General features: G+C 37.2%; 1 protein-coding gene across 6 annotated transcripts in view; it reads right to left on the reverse strand.

The window, feature by feature from the left end:
• Positions 1–19355, reverse strand: part of LOC134205571 (RING finger protein unkempt) — a 38645-nt gene extending 19290 nt beyond the window's left edge. For all 6 annotated transcript variants that reach the window (XM_062680924.1, XM_062680923.1, XM_062680922.1 and 3 more), the window contains exons 1-4: positions 19216–19355; positions 18911–19120; positions 4343–4762; positions 4075–4277 (exon numbers count right to left, since the gene is read on the reverse strand). In XM_062680924.1, coding sequence (XP_062536908.1) covers positions 4075–4277; positions 4343–4762; positions 18911–19120; positions 19216–19280 — 898 coding nt within the window. In that variant the 5' untranslated portion in view covers positions 19281–19355. The remainder of the gene's footprint in view (positions 1–4074; positions 4278–4342; positions 4763–18910; positions 19121–19215) is intronic.
• Positions 19356–19686: the final 331 nt, after the last annotated feature.

Genomic DNA, 19686 nt, shown 5'->3' on the forward strand with positions numbered 1-19686 from the left:
TAGTATCTCCCTAGGAAAAATTATTGCATTCAAATCGCATGTATAAAAAGTGTAGCAATAAAATGTACACATACGGAGAAACATTTTCTCAGTAATTGGGAAAGTTTGTTTTTTTATCTCCGAACATGACTCAATCGTTATTGATTTATTGGCATTTATCGGTGAGTACAACATCTAAAGCTTAAAGTAAAGAGGGAGCGCAACAATGAAGAACAGCATTGTTGAAATCGCTGCTATTTTGCCTAACGTCCACCCAGAAACTCACCATGCTATTTTCCAAGCCGTTATAGCCTTCGACAGCGTCCTAAATCTCGAGCTTAAACACATGAGCACCATTCTTTGAGCACTCTTCGTTGATCTTCAATCAGTGTCCTGGAAGTCTGCTAAAGTCATTCCCATCCGGAAGCCTGAGAAGGATTCTAACTCTCCGAAAAGTTATATCCCCATCAGCCTTCTCTCAAGGTTATCCAAGCTGTTTGAAAAGGTGATTCAAAGCCGGTTACTTGAATCTACCGAGCACCCCAACATTTTGCTCGAAGAACAGTTTGGTTTTCGACGCGGTCGATCAACTCGATCTCGAGAAGGCATTTAACAATGTACGGCATGATCGCCTGGCGTACAAACTACAACGCTACAATCTTCCCAGCTACCTGGTGAAAATCATCAACAATTATCTGTTTGCAAGGACATTCCGGGTCTCAATCAGCGGAGCGAGTTCCTATGCGCACAACATCGTCGCAGTATCCTCGGGCCCCTTGCTTTTTGGTATGCCAGAACCTCCAGAAGGCGGCATTCTGTCTCTGTTCACAGATGACACCTCCAACGTCTACCAAGGTTAATGATCAGAGCGCTAGTGGCAAAACCCCAACGAGGCCTGGATAACCCGACAGAGTACCTCATCAGCTGGAAGATCTGTATCAACGCGGCAAAGACCCAGGTCATTGTTTTCTCCCACTCTAAATACCCTAAACATGTTCCGCCTGGGCACTGAAAAAGCATCCACAAGGTCACGACTGTGGAATGGGCCAATGAGGCCGACTACCTTGGCTTGACCCTCGACAGCAAGATTTTTTTTCCGGCAACAGGTTGACGGTTACAAAATGTATCGTTTTGTAGAAGCTACTGTACCCTTAGATCAACCCTTGGTCGTCATTGTCCCTGAAAAACAAGCTTGCTGTCTACAAGCAAATCATCCTCCCTGTGATCGAGAGCTGGGAGAGCTGCGCAAAAAACTCATCATCTGAAACTCCAACGAATTCAAAATAAGTTCCTCAGGATGATCCTCCACACTCTTCCCAGGACACGAACTTCTGGCCGGCATCAGAACATAACACGAGCGCTTTGGTGACTGTAAATATCGGTTTGGATCCGATGCTTACTCTCGGATCAGGGAGCTATTAGGGCGCTTATACCCAATCAGACTATTAAATTGTAATGTAAATATGTAGATAGGTTATCAAATTATTAGTTTTTATGTTAAGTTAGAAGCCAAACCAATGCCTGATTAGGCTTATTTGTAGTAGGTATTTTGCAATATGAAATATGAAATTGAAGTTACAAAAATGAAGGACCCTAGGGCCAAACACTTGACTTGTACCGTGAAGTATCCTAATTTCGCGCACTTAAGATCTGACAAAGTTAAAACATTCATTAAAAAACATATAGTGGCCATTTGAAAACATTTGCTACTGCATCAAGTAGTAGAAGGATTCTAGGTTCTCAAAAAAATGTTACTTGCAAATTTTGCTGCTATTTAAAAAAAATTGGAGTATGAATCTGAGACTGTTGTATGCTCCTTATTTCGCGCAAGAAAATAGGATAGTTCCTAATTTCGCGCAAAAGTGTTCCTAACTTCGCTCATGTTTGGAATTGAATATGATGAAATATAATCAATTGACCAATAGAAGCATGCATCCATTATTCAAAATATGCAAATAACGGTATCAGACAGCCGTCAGTGACCCATTCTTTACTCGGAATGGTATGTACCTATGTTTCGACCCTGGAGATTTGCTTAGATTTTATTTCATGAATTTTAGTTGACACAAGTCATAATTCATATAATATCGTTTTCTTCTGAAATATAAACCATATTTTAAGAAAAAAGGCATTGTATGAGCAATGTTTAGCCGGTGTATAAAAAAAAAAGTTTAAATTTTCGAGACGTCATGAAAGAAAGTCTTAAATTCCCCTATCTCTTACATAGGACATCTTCAAATATTTGTTTTATACAAAACATCTTCAATATTATATACATTATCGAAAAAGCTGCTGTAGTTTTATCTTAAGTTTAGCATCATTTTACACATCGCACATTTTAGCATCATTTTACACATCGGATTCTATAAGATTTTTCAAGTCAACATTAGTCGATGTCGGTGGTTATCCGCCTAAAAATTAGATAAAAAGCGTATGGGAATGAACTCTTCGGGTTCTATTCAGTGTAAAACTGTCCTGTGCATCATATTGCTTTTGTTTCATTAGAATGTTGCAAATGAAACTACGCAAAAACAGTAAACGAAATTAGGCACCATAATATCATATCTACCTAATTTCGCACAGAAAGCGAAAGTCTAAATAATTACAAAATACATAAAATTTCACACTTTTCAATAGTAATGACGAATAAACATATCCAACAAGGCATAATGGATACAAATATTTCCGAGAAGTAGTCAGTTTTGTACAGTAAAATCATTTGTTTACTTGGGTCATGTTCCTCGTCGCTGTGCTAAGCACAAGCAAATATGGCGGTCGATGGGAGGACCAAATTAAAATAATTTTATTTGGTGTACTAAACCAAATTCGTTTTTCAAATTCTTTCGTGAAAAACATTCAAAAACAATAATATTTTGTTATCCTCCAGATTTTTCAATTTTGACTGGACCCTAAAAATTGGAAAAAATAAATGATTTTATAATGCGCGAAATTAGGGAACATCACGGTAAATATGAAAATATATTTTACTAGTAAGCTGACGATTTCCAGTATTTTGGGGTTTGTTTCTGTAGAGATAGTGTAATATGTATAAAAGAAAAATTATTTCTTTTATACATATTACGTTATTTCTACCGTGTCCTTTGCTGCTCCCAAATGCGCCCAAAGTTCATCCGGTATCCGTCCATCTTGCATAGGAAATTTTTGTTCTTGTTCCCGTAATAAAATATGCGTTCAGGCCGACTATTGGAAAATTCAACGCCCACAAGCTGACAAACGAGAACGGCCTACGACTAATTGATTTCGCCGCCTCCAAGAATAAGGTCATTCACAGCACCTACTTCCCACACAGCTTTCCGTTTCGGTACACCTGGTGATCACCACTACAGACAGAATCACAAATCGAACACGTTCTGATTGATGGACGGGACTTCGGGATTAATGGACGTCAGGACGTATCGTGGCGCTAACATCCACTCTTACTACACTATCTGGTGATGATTAAACTGCATTCGCGCAGCATCTCGAGGCAGCGTTGCCAGAAGATGGTGAACTTGATGGGACCCCTCCGGAGGACTGCTGAAGTACAGTTAAAGCAGCCATCAACGACGCAGCGAAGAGCAACACCGAGTATGAGGGACGAAGTCGGCGGAACGATGGTGTTGGCATTGCACAAAACAATGCGTGTGGTAGAGTTGGTTTTAAAAATAGATTGCGAGAGTTCGGCTATGTGCCTGGTGTTGGAAATTTGTTCTCATCAGTAGCCTTCTGAGCTGCGGAGGACGATGGAGTTCCTTCGTAGCTTAACAGGAAAAGCACCTGTCTAGCGTACTGGTTTCGTGGGATCCCCACCGAAGGAAGTGGTTACCCTCCAATACATTTTTCGAACCAAATTTCACATGTTGTGCAACTGCACAAATCAAGTTTCAGACATAGTAATTATTTTCCACTACAGGAATACCCGGAATATACACAATTAGCTTTGATTGTACCGAAATGGAAGCTACCAAATTGTATACCAAAAATGCCCATTGAACCATTCCTGCCAAACGAACAATAATTAACATAATTTAATACTACTTCTGTCAGATGCATTGCGACTATTTTAGTATTCAATTATAAAAAATAGACACTTACGTTCTACATGCGCGAAAGCGCAGAAAACGGATCGAGGACAATATCCAGCCTGCTGAACATCGTTACATTTAGTGGATTTATATATCTCTGGATGAAACTGTTGCTCAGTACGGGTATGGCAGTACTGACAATTGTCACCAGCTTCGCAATTTGCAGGTTCACCCCATTCTTCTCCATGTTTTACGCTAGGACATGGAGTGGATCTGAAAATTGAATAAAAAATAACTGGTGAACCATTTCCGTAGAACATGCATCAAATTCAGTTTACCTATACTTATATTTCCTAGGACTGCGTCTTTTGTCCTTGCTGTTGTGGTATTGCGGACAGGCGTATCCTTGCCGGCAGAGCCTTGGGGGCCTCTTGCATGGTTCTGTTTTATAATTAGCTAGTACATAATTCGTGTCTTGCCATTTTGGATCTTCATTCATCAGATTTCTCTCTTTGTCCAGAACATTGGGTCCGTTCATCGATTCGCCGCTTGCTTCAGCGGCCTGCATGGCTTCCAGCTCTTTGATGTCGTACACTGGCGGGCGCTGATCATGTATGCCATGGGCAAATGCACAGTGATGCCCATTCTTGACACAATATCCACGAGCATCAGTATCATGAACACACATGCATGTTTTATAGTAACGTAGGTGGTATCGCCTCTCGGTGTCCCCAGCCGTACGGTGCAAAAATGGACAACTGTAAAGACAATTTAAAAATGTGATTAGCAGGTGAATAAAGGTGGTTGGGGTATTAATGCATAAGGTACATTATATTAGGGTACTTTGTATTAGGTATTGAGAGATTCAAACATTTATTTTCCCTGGTATTTATTTATTTATTTATTTAGGAGCAGATAAAAGCCCATTTAAATAGAGCTAACTTAGGCTGTCTCTCAAATGGGTGCAAAACCTCGTCATTTTTTTTCATCAACGGAATACAAATACATAAATTCAAAATGATGTTCTTTCTAACTAATTAACAAATGACATAAACTACACTTACACTATTATAGTACAGTAATTAATACATTGGGAGACAATTTTAACAAGTTTATTCGTTTCCCCTAAATATATCACTAAACTAAATAAAATATTGAAAGAGTGTAAAACACTAGGACAATCTACATGGGATTGCAGCATATCTGCAACAAAACAGGCCTTTATGATATTCCGACGGTCTTCTAGAAGCTGGAGATCAATCAACATGCATCTATCTTCATATCTGGGAAGGTGGATTGGATCCTTCCAAGGGATATGACGGGAGCATAACAAACAAATTTATACTATATGGATTCAATTTGTGAGTTCCATTTGCGTAATAAGGGGCCCATATGACAACTGAATATTCAAGTGTGGAACGAAGTAATGAACAGAACAAAGTTTTCAGACTGTGAATATCTTTGAAGTATTTAGTCGTGCGAAAAATGAAACCTAAGGTCTTAGGGGCCATCTACAAAGTACGTCACGCTTCCATAGGGATGGGGTTTCGAGTAGCGTGACGAGTCATACAAATATTGTAGAGGTTTAATACAAAAACTGTGACAAAGGGGGGAGGCGGTTGGAAATCGCCAATTTTCGCGTGACGTACTTTATGGATCTTCCTTTAGAAGGACGAAACCCTATTTAAAGATTCACCCTCTATCCAGTAATCAAAAAGGACAGTAGAGTGCTTTCTTGTAAATGATATATAACCGAGCATTTAGATGGGTTCAAACGCATACGATTGATGGTGCACCAGTTTTTAAGTTTTCGATCTTTTTTTGCAGAGTAGCAGCATCCTGGAGACTGCTTACTTCGAAGAAACGTTTAAAATCATCAGCGTATGAAGATTTTCGGTATTTAAGTTGGAAGTTAATATGTATCTTTAAAGTAAAGTAAAAATAGGAAATGTCCAATATGACTACCCTGTGGAACGCCAGAACTATAATACCGTGCTCGCACCTAGCTTTGCGCAGCTCCTAACTTTGCGCATGTTGCGGTTATTTTTGTTATAGATTGCGTTGAATGTTAACAGTACATGCATTTTGCCGCTGTTAAATGTTGAAATTTGTACTGAAAACAGTGAAAATTCCAAAATGGCGCGTTCTTAGCACAAATGACAAGTGACGGTCTACCCGAGAACCTGTATTTTTTGTAAAATTTTGCATTCGGTGACAACTGACATGGATTCAATAATTATAATATTGTTGAAGCCATCTCAGGAGAATTTGGTTTGTTATTTATATTTTTAGTTAAAATATATTATACGCAATGTTAGGAACCATTTTTCAATACAGTGTACCTAATTTGGGCATAACTCGTATTTCTTCGATATTTTCAACATTTATGATGTACCTCATCTGGAGATGAGCCAGCCTCGGGCTGAAAGTCTCCCTAATAAAGACACACAAAAAATGTACCTCATCGTAATAGGGTCGGCGCAAAAAAAAACTTTTGTTAGCCGTGGTCAACGTACATAAATGAGGCTGTACTGGTGTATGTACACACGTGAAAACAGGTGAAAACATACTAAGTATGTCAAATCATTAGAAAATTATGCCAGGCATCCTCATTTTCTCAAATATGCTCATATATGTCTACAAATGGAATGAACATATTTTGTAATATTAGTAATAGTAGTAATTTACTATTTTACTAAAATGAAATTTGGATGAAAATTGTGTGATAGACGCTTGCTTCGTGTAAAATTTTTCAAGTTATGTGCGCAAAGTTAGGCATAATGAGGGGTCTGCTTTGAAGTTCAATTTACTATTTATTTCAAATTTTTGTCCCAAATATAATTCTCAAACAATATTATGATACAGTAATATCCCGATTTTATCACCCCCTGGTGAATTTTGGGGTGATAAAACAGGGTATGTGACAAAATTGGAAAAAAAATCCATTTTTTTTCTTCATTCCACAAATAGGAAATATTCTGTAAACAATTTCGACAAGAAGTAATGGGTACCGTTCACGCATTTGGCCTTTCCAAGGCATAAAGGAAAGGCCAAATGCGTGAACGGTACCCATTACTTCTTGTCGAAATTGTTTACAGAATATTTCCCAGGTACTCAGAAGTCGTTCGTAATAAACTACAGGCGGTGAAAGTTATTTCATGAAAATCAATGTTGTTTGTGGTATTATTAACGAAGATAAAAAGAAAGACAAAACTTTTTGGGGTGACAAAATCGGGCCGTGATAAAATCGGGGGTAGACGAAATCGGGGAGTGACAAAATCGGGTCAACACTGTAATACTACACCATGGAAACTATTTCAGGTGGATAGCTACTTTCTGTAAGCTGCACGAGTTGATTAAATTTTGCATTTCCTTAACTGCGCAAAGTATGGTGCGTGCACGGTAAATAGGTGATCGAGAGTATGAGGTTTGTTAGAAAAGTGCGCCATTCTCTCAGACATACCCAAGTATGTGTTCTTGAAATTAGATTGTTGTAAAAATATAGTTATGGTCGACGAGCTCATATATCGCGTTGTGCCCTTATTCCAATTAACGCGTTTTTTTGTTCACGCAAGACAAAATCAGTAAAAAAGAAACTATATAAAAGCAACTAAAGCATATATAGGATATATACTTGTATATAGCTATGCTATGCATAAAATGAAATTAAGAAAGCAGCGCCATTTCTAGATATTACCAGTGTGAATTTGAACACACTGGTAATAGCTAATCGGGGCAATATGGGCCACCTAAGGAAATCGTTTCGAAAAGTGCTGAAAAGCTCTAAAAATCACCATTCAAATGTAGTTGACTTATACTGAGGAGTGTTTTCCTTTATATTACGTTAATGAATGATGAAAAATGCGTTTGGAAATTGTTGGAATGCAGTTTTGAAAATGTATCGATTTCAATGTGTGTTCCCGACTATACGGGGCAATATGAACGTTCCAAAACGTTTGGGAGAGAAAAGTATGGCAAAATGGAAGAATATGATACGCCTACAACAATTTAGAGTATTCCATACCAAATAAAATTAATAAACCGCACAACAGCGGACCGAACCGATTTGCCACTCTTCACCGTTTGAACAGCCACATTTCAATTGATCAATGGTCTTTTTTTTTCTATTTCGATCGCAGTAATGCGGTGTTGCAATTTTTCCTCAGAATGAATCTTACATACTATATAATAACAAGCGGGGAAATTCTCACAAAAAAATAAAATATTTGACACTTTAATTCTTTTTTACTATCAGATGCAGAAAACAAAACCAGTGACAACCTTAGACAACCAGACACAGCATTAGCTTAGCTTAGCTTAGACTGACTGTACATATCAATGGTTGCTACTCCGTGATTGATCAGAACTGGTGCAAATTGCACTACGATCCAAGTGAATAGTGGTTGGATTTACCAACTATTCTCGAAGTGCACGTTTCAGCAGCTCGCAAATGTTGATCAATAACGGCGCCGGCCAAGTCCTTACAGTCAGTTGGGAAAGGTAGGGAATGTGAGTGTGTGGTAATTGTTGCTACTAGAGACCGAGAATACCTCTGCATCTCCACAATTACCACGGGAAGGAAGTAATGTTAGTTGGATGGGATAATCAGTAACATAGATCAGGATTCACCATGGAAAATGATGTGACCTATGCAACTTCTACACAGCAGTATTAGCATTTCCTTAATTTGTTTAATTGTTCATTCTTCGCGAAAATAAACAATCAATCGCTCAAAGTGAGCGATTGTTCATTTGAATTTCGGATTAGACGCCCGCGTCATCATTCCTTTAATGTAAGAAGAGTAAAAAAGAAACGGGATTAAAATTGAAGATAATTGATAGTAATCGGAAAGCTAATGTCATTCAGCAACCCTTATTTTATCTCTGTTTGAGGTTAAATAAGAATGTAAATTTACGTTCATTTTACATGTCTTTTATTTTGCATTACCTACGCGCGCGTGTGTGTGTCGCTTGCCGTGACCAGTATATCGTAATCAGGATCTCACTGCTATTAATTCTGATGTGCCGGTTGGCACTCGTGATGAGCTTGTGCGCTTTGAGTGGGACACGGTGACTTCCCAGTCTATATAAAATCGCACCTGGTGCAATACAAGATGCTAAATTGGAGACGATATACATACATGTTGTGTGAAGAAGTACCCCTATCGCCTGTACTTCAGCATGCTACACGACACCATATACGTTCATGTGTTGACTGGGTTTGATAGGGCCTGCTTATAGGCACATGCAGCTTTTTGTAGAGGTTTGACAGAGCCCATTGTCAAACCCCACCACATCCTAGGCAGGCCCCCTAACTCGCAGTGGCAATGTAGAGGGGTCGTCAAGCCCTTGGACATAGTCCCTGCTGCCCCTCCTTAGACAACCAGACACAGCATTAGATGAAAAAAATCACAGACAACAGACGTTGAAAGTTTTGATTTTTTTTTAATCTTCTTCTTTGGCATTACATCCCCCACTGGGCAGTGGTGGAAATACTCGCTTCACGAGTAAGAAAAGAGTGTAATTGGGCCTACAAAAAATGCCACACTCGCGCGAACATGCTGCCTGCATTTTTCTGGCGCTTGCTTTGTTCGCGAGTAAGGGCAGAGCAAAGACAAAAAGCAGGGCAATAGTTTGTTCGGGAGTAAAAATCACGGTCTCGAGTATTTGTGATTACTTCGAATACAATGGATAAATTTCACTTGTGATAAACACAATAACTATAAACAAAGGTGTTCTTGCTCGAACACCTCGAACATCCGTGATAAACATGTTCCGAAGTTGTTTTATGACATTTTGCAAATTAACCCGAATGACTCGCGAAGCTTCACGAACATTTTTCGGGGTTCGTTTTTCTGTTTTCTCTGCGAGTAGTAGGTAGGCAAGGAAACGGCAAAGCAAGTGTTCGCGAGTGTTTCGTATTGCCTACTTCTCGTTTTGTGGTCAAGGTTCACAGATTTCCACCACTGCCACTGGGACATCGCCGCCTTGCAGCTTAGTGTTCATTAAGCACTTCCACAGTTATTAACTGCGAGGTTTCTAAGCCAAGTTACCATTTCTGCTTTTGTATATCATGAGGCTAGCACGATGATACTTTTATGTCCAGGGAAGTCGAGACAATTTCCAAACCGAAAATTGCCTAGACCGGCACCGGGAATCGAATCCAGCCACCCTCAGCATGGTCTTGCTTTGTAGCCGCGCATCTTACCGCACGGCTAAGGAGGGCCCCATTTTGTTTAATGCATGAATTAAACAACCGTTTATATTAAAAAACGCTTGCCACGGGCGCTACTGCGTCCACAAATAAACTAATAGATGTCTTGTATTTTGCAACTGAAATTTGAACTTGTTCGCATATTAAGGTCTGATATCTTGCTCTGTGCAGGTATGCCCATATTGCCCCATAGAGACTGGTTTTGGAAAAAAAAGTTTTATGATAAATTCAGATTTGTATCAGTACAAACATGTGTGCACAATATTCAATGATTGTGATGCATTTTTGACCTTATTTTAAATCTTGCCTATGCTGCAAAAATTTACATTTACTGGTGCATTTTCATGTTAGAATTGAATTTTAATGATGTTTTCACGTTGAGGCTAGTGCTTCAATTTCGGGAAACGATTTCCCGGGATTCCCGTTTCGCGCGATGTACAAATTATGCTAAAATGTGTTGTATTTGATTCAAATCCCGAACAGACTTATGTTCCGAAAACTCGTTTTTGTTTATAGATATGTCTGAAATATTTTATTTGAATATTTTATGAGCTTCTTCCAAATTATTATGAGCCATGAGAACTCTGGACATGTAAGAGCCTATTCAGATTGGGTTATTTATGACTTTGTTAAGTGAGAGGGTATCCAATTATTACGAAGTGTTCAGACTGCAGCAAGATAATATATCTTGACGTTTCCATGTTTGCTCATTTGCACGCTAATACAGGGTTGAATTCAAGGAGAGTTTTAAAATTTAATTTGCGAAATCAAGCATTTGTGTGGCGACAATCGAACATTTTTTTCTGAACAAAGTTTCTACGAAAAAAAATATAAAAAAAAATATGAAAAGGGATTTTCGAAGAATATTTGAAGCTCTCATTAAGGATAATGATAATTCATTAGTTGGATGCGCCGTTCTTCGGGGAATCAGACTATTCCTCAATTTATTTTTAAGTTTAAAAAGTATTTTGATTCTGTACTATGATCGAACGGAGATTTGATAGAAAAATTTAGATACACTGACTCCACAATCATGGGTCACGCACTAATATGAGTCATTTCCATTTGACCTACATGCAAAATGGAGTGACCAACTATTGTTACAAAGTGACCCATATATGTGGGATCAGTGTACTTTTGGGAATTCTCACAAATAAATAAAAAAAAGGACGATTGGACCAATTTTCAAGAAATATTATCGAACTAAAATGTATTTCCACCAGTATCTCCATGTATGAAGGGCAACTCAGCAATTTAATTTTTTTCAAAAATGGAAACTGAACCATTGCGTTCTACTCGACAATCAATGATACAGCTTCTAACAAAATCGAATCGTGTGAATGTGATATAATTTAAACTGGATTTTGGATGAATTAATGCTTAAATACTTCATGTTAATTCCAGAGAGCATCTGTTTTTTAAACAATTCATTTTGAATAAGTGGAGAATAAATAATTATCATCATTATTTTTCATCATATAAAATGCTTTCCTCAAAACCATCACAATCCGAGTTATTCTTCAGCGCTCAGAAGATTTCCATCTAACATGCATTCGACCCTGCTGCGACAGAAAGAGCATGACTGTCAACTACGAAACGAAATGAAAACAGAGAGAATTTTCTCTCTGGCAAAGAGAGCGTGACGCTTGTCAGTTTTGTTTTGTTGAATTTCTCCCTGCATCCCAGTTAGAACGAAAGCTCTCTCGTAATAATTGTTCGTAATAAATTCTTCATGACTCTTTTTAGCGGGTATCTTTTGACAGCGCAAAATGTATGGAATATTACGTAAATAATGACATCATAAAGCGTATTTACCCTGAAACGCCAATTATTATGTCATTAATGGCGTAATCTGAACAGGCTATAAGAGTATAAAAGTAAACAGATTTTAGGTCTTTAATGTAAGGTTATTACAACTATCTAACAACAAAAACTCGCCGTAATGTTATGCGTTTTTGATGCTCTTCGAAATTCAAAACATAGTTTGATTGAAAAAAAATCCTACGTCAAAAACGCCGATATTTCAATGATGCAGCACAGAATTATTCAACTTCGCTTCACAATCATACAAGGCTATTCAAATCAATGCTTTGAATAAGTGAAACATGAAACAGTGAACCATATCAACATGCGAGAATAAATGTTTATTAACCTGCCAAGTTTATCTTTTGCACAAGTTGTTTAGCGTTTCAATACACACGAAAAAAATTTATGTTGTTTTTCAAAACACGTTCAATACTGATAAGTTGGTTTTCTCTGTAGTTTTGTATTCCAGCAAAAAAAATTGATATAAATATCAAGAATTTTGAGAAAAAAATATTTTATGATATTTCCTGTTTTTTACCGCGGGTGGGGAAAGTGCAATTTTTCCGACACTGAATGCATTTTTCTTTTTTTTTTTAAACACAATTAATTACTATTGAGCGTAAATGATCAAATGTTACGAATTTAAATCCATTCGAAGGCTTTTAGTTATTAGAGTAATCCGTGGTAATACAGGAACCGAGAGTGCAAAGCGTGGCAGTGTTTTAAGTAATCCATGTTTGATAAATAATTAGTTAAAAAATGGTATTTTGTGTTTTGGTGCTAAGCATGAGCATGATGACCGTGCATTTCGTATTTGTTACTACGTGATTGACCAGAACAATCGCAATTGCACAAGGAACCATTGGATGTGATTTGCTTTCCATCCTCAATGTGCACAATCCGAGAGCTCTAGTTTTTAAAAGGTTGATAACGGCGCTGGCCACGTCCTCACGGTCCATCGGGGATGAAAAGGAATTAATTGCTAGAACATGAGAAATATATGGAAAGGTACAAAGTAGGAGGAATGGAACGGGCCTGGGTCGACCTTCTGCGTATAGGCCTTTTCATGAGACGTTTAAAAACAGCTGATTTTACCGTCAATTGACAGTTCTTCTATGAAAGTGACAGCTTCGGGGTTGCACGCCTGTTCAGCGGTTGTAAACAAGTGCAGTCTCGGCAGTGTCACATGAAAAGGCCTATGAGGCAGAAGTGGTAGCCATATGACCACCAAGGCCGTTTTGTACCAAATGGTTATCATTTCACTCCAAAAACAAACTTTTCATAGAAGACTCGGGGACCTATAGCGTTATATATCAATCGACATGGCTCGATGAACAGAGTAGAAGTCTGTTTGTCCTTGAAGGATGAAATAAGAAACATTAACATAGGTAACATATTGAACAATAGAAAAAACAATGTTTACTATACTATACACAACAGCATAGTGACGTATCAATCATAAGTAACATGAAATTCGGAATAAAAATAACTAGAAATTTCAAATGATTTCTATACGTTAACCTTGAGATAATATACTGCACGATACAGCAGAACGAACATGATTCATATTAGCCATTGCATTACTTCGGGAAAGAATAGCTAGAATTTGAAATATGTTTTAAAATCAAAAGGTGTAGATTCTTTGAGGTACTTCAAAACCTTGTGCGATTTTCCAGAGAGATTCGAAAATCCTTGAAGAACTCTCTAATAAAAGGTATTGGTATAGACGTCTGTGAGATCTGCGTTTTTTTTTTTGGACAAATTGGACCGAATAAGAATAAGAGTGGGGCGTCATGGACATTTTGTCAAATCAATGGTTTTTCGAAACCATTCTGGGTCCCAAACAACTGTGGAGAATTTGGGCTCAATTGGTTGCTTCCTCGCTTTCTGCATCAGGTTTGATTTGAGAAAATCATCTTCTAGAACAAAGTAATGCTTATTTTATGAGAGGTGAAACTTATGATTTTTGATCATTTGCTTTCAGAAAATAAAACAATGAGTACTACGCTATACTCCATTGCACAGTGACGTCATCACATTGTCTATCTCTTTTCCATATGTTGAAAATTAGAAAACAACAGGACCAGTACTTGTCAAATTTGGTAGGTAGCGGTCCTGTTGTTTTATAGTTTATATCAAGTGGGAAAAGTTTAGCAAAGATTCGTGCCCTGTCAAAAATGCTCAAATGACAAACTTAAAAGCACATCTACAAAAAAACATGTAAATAAATAAATAATCAACGTATTTTAATTGAATTATAAAGTCATACTACGTGATATAAAATTATATTTTACACAGATACTAGAAGAAAAACCATTTTTTTTGGGAAGATAGCAGCTTCACATTATTAACGGTTTAAAAGCGTTTCTTAATTCGGGACCGCTTTGCGATTTGGGCGTAACTTATTTTGTAAACAAACATTGTTTTATGAGTTCCGTTGAATGTGGGTGTTTTTCTCCAAAACTAATTCCCTTATCTGATAGAGGAAAGCTTATTCTGTCGAATACATACCGTGATTCTGTCAGGAAATGCTTGCTTTAGCGGGAATTCGCCTTCCAATGTTTGTTTACAAAATAAGTTACGCCCAAATCGCAAATCGGTCGAAATTTATCAATTAACTAACTTTACATTCATTTAGATCTAAGATACGCTGATATGCAGTATCTAAATAAGTTTAAAAATAATACGAGAATTTGTATTCACTCAAAGAATATTCTACTTTTCTATAAGAAACTGTTAAGGAACATCAAATAATGTGATGTGTATGATTGACAGTATCTCCATTCTCCATATTCACCAATTTGGTCAAAAATGGAAAAGATTATCTTGATTGCTTTCAAAATCTAGTTAGAATAAGCATAGTATTTGACCTTTAAATTTGATACGGCTCATAATACCTCATCTTTTTCGTTCAAGCGACTTTACTACCAAATAGATTGAATTCAGTTCCGAATTACAAAGTTAAAATCAATTACGCACTTTAAAAAAAAGTCCATTTAAATAAATTAATTTATATCAATAGCTCCGATTTTAGTATTTATATATTCGAACCTACTACGTGGGTATACAAAAAATAAGTCGCAATTGAGAGCACCGAAAAGAAAAAAAATGCAACAAGCAAAAAGACGTAAGCTCTACAAACATTATTTTGGAAGCTATCTGCTTTCTTTGTTTTTGTCTGCTTTTTGCGTAGTTGGAAAGCTTTTTTGTCAATGAATAAAATCCCATAAACAACTTCCAACACGCAAGCACCAACATCTATCCATACAGGTATGCCCGGATTGTGTCAGACGAATACGAATAAGAAAATATTATGACCGCGGAGATGCACGCGCTATCTACACATAACGCCACCAAGCATACAGATACTCTCAAAATTGTGTGTATATCGTGCTCGAATATAAATAGGCCCACTGTTCTTGCTTACTCGATATTCAAGGGATCGCCGACTAGAAGAGGCTTTAAAATTAAACCATTTGATGAAATGGAATCTTTTTACGACTTAGGCTTTTTGCAAACTAATTGCTTTACACCTCATACCTAGTGGACTCTTAAGTTAGTGTTCTAAATGCACTTCCATAATTATTTATTGAAAATTTGTTATACCAACCATAATATTCATGAATTCTTGCTTAACTTTTCAAAAGGACCGAAGTAACATTTTTTTCATGAATTAATTTTAAAATTGTAGTCAACAGACCAATATGATCCTTTTTGATTGCAGTACTCAAATTAACTCATGAAAAATAAATTACTAAAGTTCTTTTGAAAAGTTAAGCGAGTAATCTCAATATAACAATACTAACATAAATTATATCTAGACCAACATTTGAAAAGGGCGTAACAGCCAAAATTTATTCTTTCTGATTCTTCGTCTACATATATAGCTATATATGTGGACAAAGAATCGGAAGGAATAAATTTTGGCTGTTACGCCCTTTTCAAATGTTGGTCTAGATATAAGGGTTTTCTGAGATTTCAGATCGAATTAATTGTATACTAAAACCGTTCACGCCAAAAGCCTTATTTTCCTTGAAATTTAAATTTTCATTTCATGAAAGGTGTTCATTTAATTCTGAGAGCAGCTGTACATTATGTTAGTCATGCACTCTCACTTTTCAAGTTTATAGATCATTCGTTTACAAACCAACCACTGATCTGGTTTGTTTGAGGACAATCAGACACGCACATTGTTATACATTATCGATATTAAAAAAAGTATGTATGTATTATTGCACGCATACATACATGATGTTTACACTTGCGCACTTCAAGAAAATTGTGTAACAAAACTTTTCGATCGGACAAAGAATCATAAACAACAACATAATTTGTTTATCCCTTCTTGTCGCGACCAACATAAACAAGAAATTCAATATTGTCGCTTGACGGAAGTAACATAAACTTATATTGATCCACCTAGCAATGATGTCTTTCTTGTATAAATGTCATTATAGAGATCAAAATAACACTTCACGGAGATCGATTCAAGCATGTCCATCTTTTGCTGCGCTAAAACCCACCACCTCAAACTTCAACGGGTCCAAAACAAATTCCTGAGGATGATCCTCAACACCCCTCCCAGGACAAGAACATCCGAGGTCCACCGTCTGGCCGGAATAAAAACCTTACATGAACGCTTTGGTGAGTGTAAAGAAAGTTTAGGGTCCGTTGCTTGCATTCGGATCAGGCTCCAATTAGGGCGCTAGTTCCAATCTAGGTTATCAAATTTCTTATTGTAAATATTAGTGTACATAGTAGTTAGGTTATCAAATTTAAAAAAACACACCAGCGCCTCCTAAAGGCCGTCATGATATATCATATTAACACTTAAATAACAATGTAAAAATAAAAATTTAAAATTGAAGTTGGAGGGCCAAGCCGGCCGAGCACTGTACATGTAAAAAATAATTGTAGAACAGAAAATGAAACAATAAAGAAGAATTTTACTACTACTATGTCCATCTTTTGTTTACATTCATTTCATACATCAGCGGTAATGTGTAATGTGTCAATGATATTTTTTATTGTGGGGGAGGGGGGATGTTTGTGGGTGCTAAAAAACAATGGTACACATACAGACATCACTTCCGTTCATTAAGCTAAGTCGATTGGTATATAACAGTATGTGTTTCCGGGCCTCCTATCAAAAGTACGTTTTCCAGTGCACCTTGTGTACGAGAAAGGCAAAACTTGTGCTTTAAGGCACGTTTCAAAAAAAACTGCAGGGTTAAGGATAAGGTGCTTTCCAAATCTAATCTAATAAAAATAATTTTTTTTTGTCTTTATTTTTGAGATTTTCAGCCCGCGGCTGGCTCATCTCATGAGATAATATTTCACAACAATTAAATATAATGCATTCTGAATAATATTTATTACTAGGTTGTCCAATTTTAAAACTACACAATAAAAACAAAAGTTAGATTTGATTGTAATTTGATCAGGGTTTGCCGAATTCGCTCTCAATTGATGATTATAGGCAGTCATAGAGAGGCATTATGAGTTATAAATCATTAACAGCCACAGTAATAAGCTTATCTTAACCTGATATGGAAAAAATAGAATCGAAAAGGGAATCCCCACCGACAAGCAAGGATAAACCGCTTTGTTCTCGTGTATTATGTTCTAATGTCTAATGCACTTAGGGCCAATTTCTTCACCTTCGCTTAACTCTTAAGCGGTGCTTACCCATACGTTTAAACCTGGTTTAAGGCTTAAGCGGAGGTGAAGAAATTGACCCTTAGTGTTAATAAACTAAAATTCAAATCCTAATCATTGAGCTCTCATGAGTCATGAGCAAGCTAATACGGTTACAGTTTTGCAGAAAGAGCATCACAATGCATAACGGCCCAACTAGTTGTAAGATTTTCATACGACCAACCTTGCGAATGCTTCATAGGAATTGAACTATGAAAATCGTAGAATCTTATTTCGGTCAAATCTATCTTTTTATTGGATATCCAACAAGACAATTTCTTGATTGTGTGAACACACGCCTCATAATCACGACGTCCATGGTTGAAAACTGATTTACACTTTTTTTTAACAAACTAAAAATATTTCATAAATGCATGAAATGCATTCCATTAGGAGTGTTGTAGCGAAATTTCAAAAAAATAATCTTATGATGGTCTTAATATTAGGACCAGTTTTCTCAGTGTAGTTTTACGATCACTTGTTTGCTAAAACTAAAATTTGCCCAAACAAGTGAAAACTAATTAAACGTCAATTAATAAGCTGGATATGTGATGTTTTTAGCATTCCTGATATAGGCATGAAAACATCGAGACATTACACTTTTTTAGTCAGAAACAGAAACGCCATACCACTACTAGTAGTCCCACTATTGGCCATTTTACCCTATGTTTATAATCCATCACAAGGAATACCTACAGATTTTGTAACACTGAACATTTCCAAAGCAATTCTTGTTGTAGTATCACAACGTAGACGTTGCTAGTTCTCACTCCTGAAGATGGTATTCCAAAAAAAATATTGTCCACCAAATTGTTTGTTTTTATACCCACTGTGAACAAACACTACTGCCCTTCAATTACCACATTCACAGCACCCAGCGGTTGGATTGAAGTAATTCCAGTTTACGAGCCCAAACACAAAGCAACCACCACTATCATGTTCGCCAACACAACACAACACCGACGAAATATTATGCAAGGGTGATAGAACGAGCGCGCACTATGTAAAAATAAAAATATTTTGGTTGCTCCGACTTGCTCTGGTGCACGCAAACAAAGTAATCGGTGATGGCATTTTGGGGCTCCTCTAAGGTGCTGTTACTCCAGGCGGGAGATATAGATACGAAGGCAGAACCCTTTCTTCCAAGCTATCCACGGAGTACGCGAAAATTTCGATTTTCCGGTACTTACTCATCTCCGTCCGGGCAGATTCCGGTAGTTTCGTCGTACTTGGTGCAGTAATTATCGGCACTGTAGTTAAATGAACCATCCCGTCTACGCACTGGCCGACGGCGTCTCTGATTCATAAAATGCCAATTGAAGCACACGAATGGTCGATGCTGATTGCATTTGTGCTGCAGAAACGATGGACACTGTTCCACACGAAATTCTTTCAAGTATCTGCAACGGGAAATCCACTTGTTGTATATCATTGCACGCAGCGTAATTTGCGCAACAAGATTAAACATAATTTGACTACAATATTTATTACTTACGTGTAATGATTTGGCTTTTCCGTCTGGGTGCTAAGCAAAGCTGCCTTCGGGTCTGACGACGCCATTTTATGGTTTGTTTATTCCAGCTTCCTTGCAAAGCCGCATGATGACGCTGCGGTGCGTTATGGTGTTTTTGACACAAGTTAAACGTCTGAAGACGTCTTATATGTCAATATTTTTATAGGAAAACGTCATATTAGCCTGGTTCGTTTGATTTAATAATTAATTTTGTTAAACGTGCACTACTAAAAATCCACACATATTTATTGGCAAAAATCAATAGATTTAACTTATGATGATATCAGCGCACACATAACCATTCTCCACGCGAACTACTAATAAAATATATATCCAAAAAACTTTATGTGTGGTCTCGAATTAGCAATTATTTAATTTATGTGTGGTTCTATATCGATTACCCAAGTAACAATTTTGGTGCTAAAAGCTTCAACTTCTAGCCTTTGGCTGTAT

The sequence above is a fragment of the Armigeres subalbatus genome, chromosome 1, assembly GCF_024139115.2.
Source record: "Armigeres subalbatus isolate Guangzhou_Male chromosome 1, GZ_Asu_2, whole genome shotgun sequence".
Classification (NCBI taxonomy): domain Eukaryota; kingdom Metazoa; phylum Arthropoda; class Insecta; order Diptera; family Culicidae; genus Armigeres; species Armigeres subalbatus.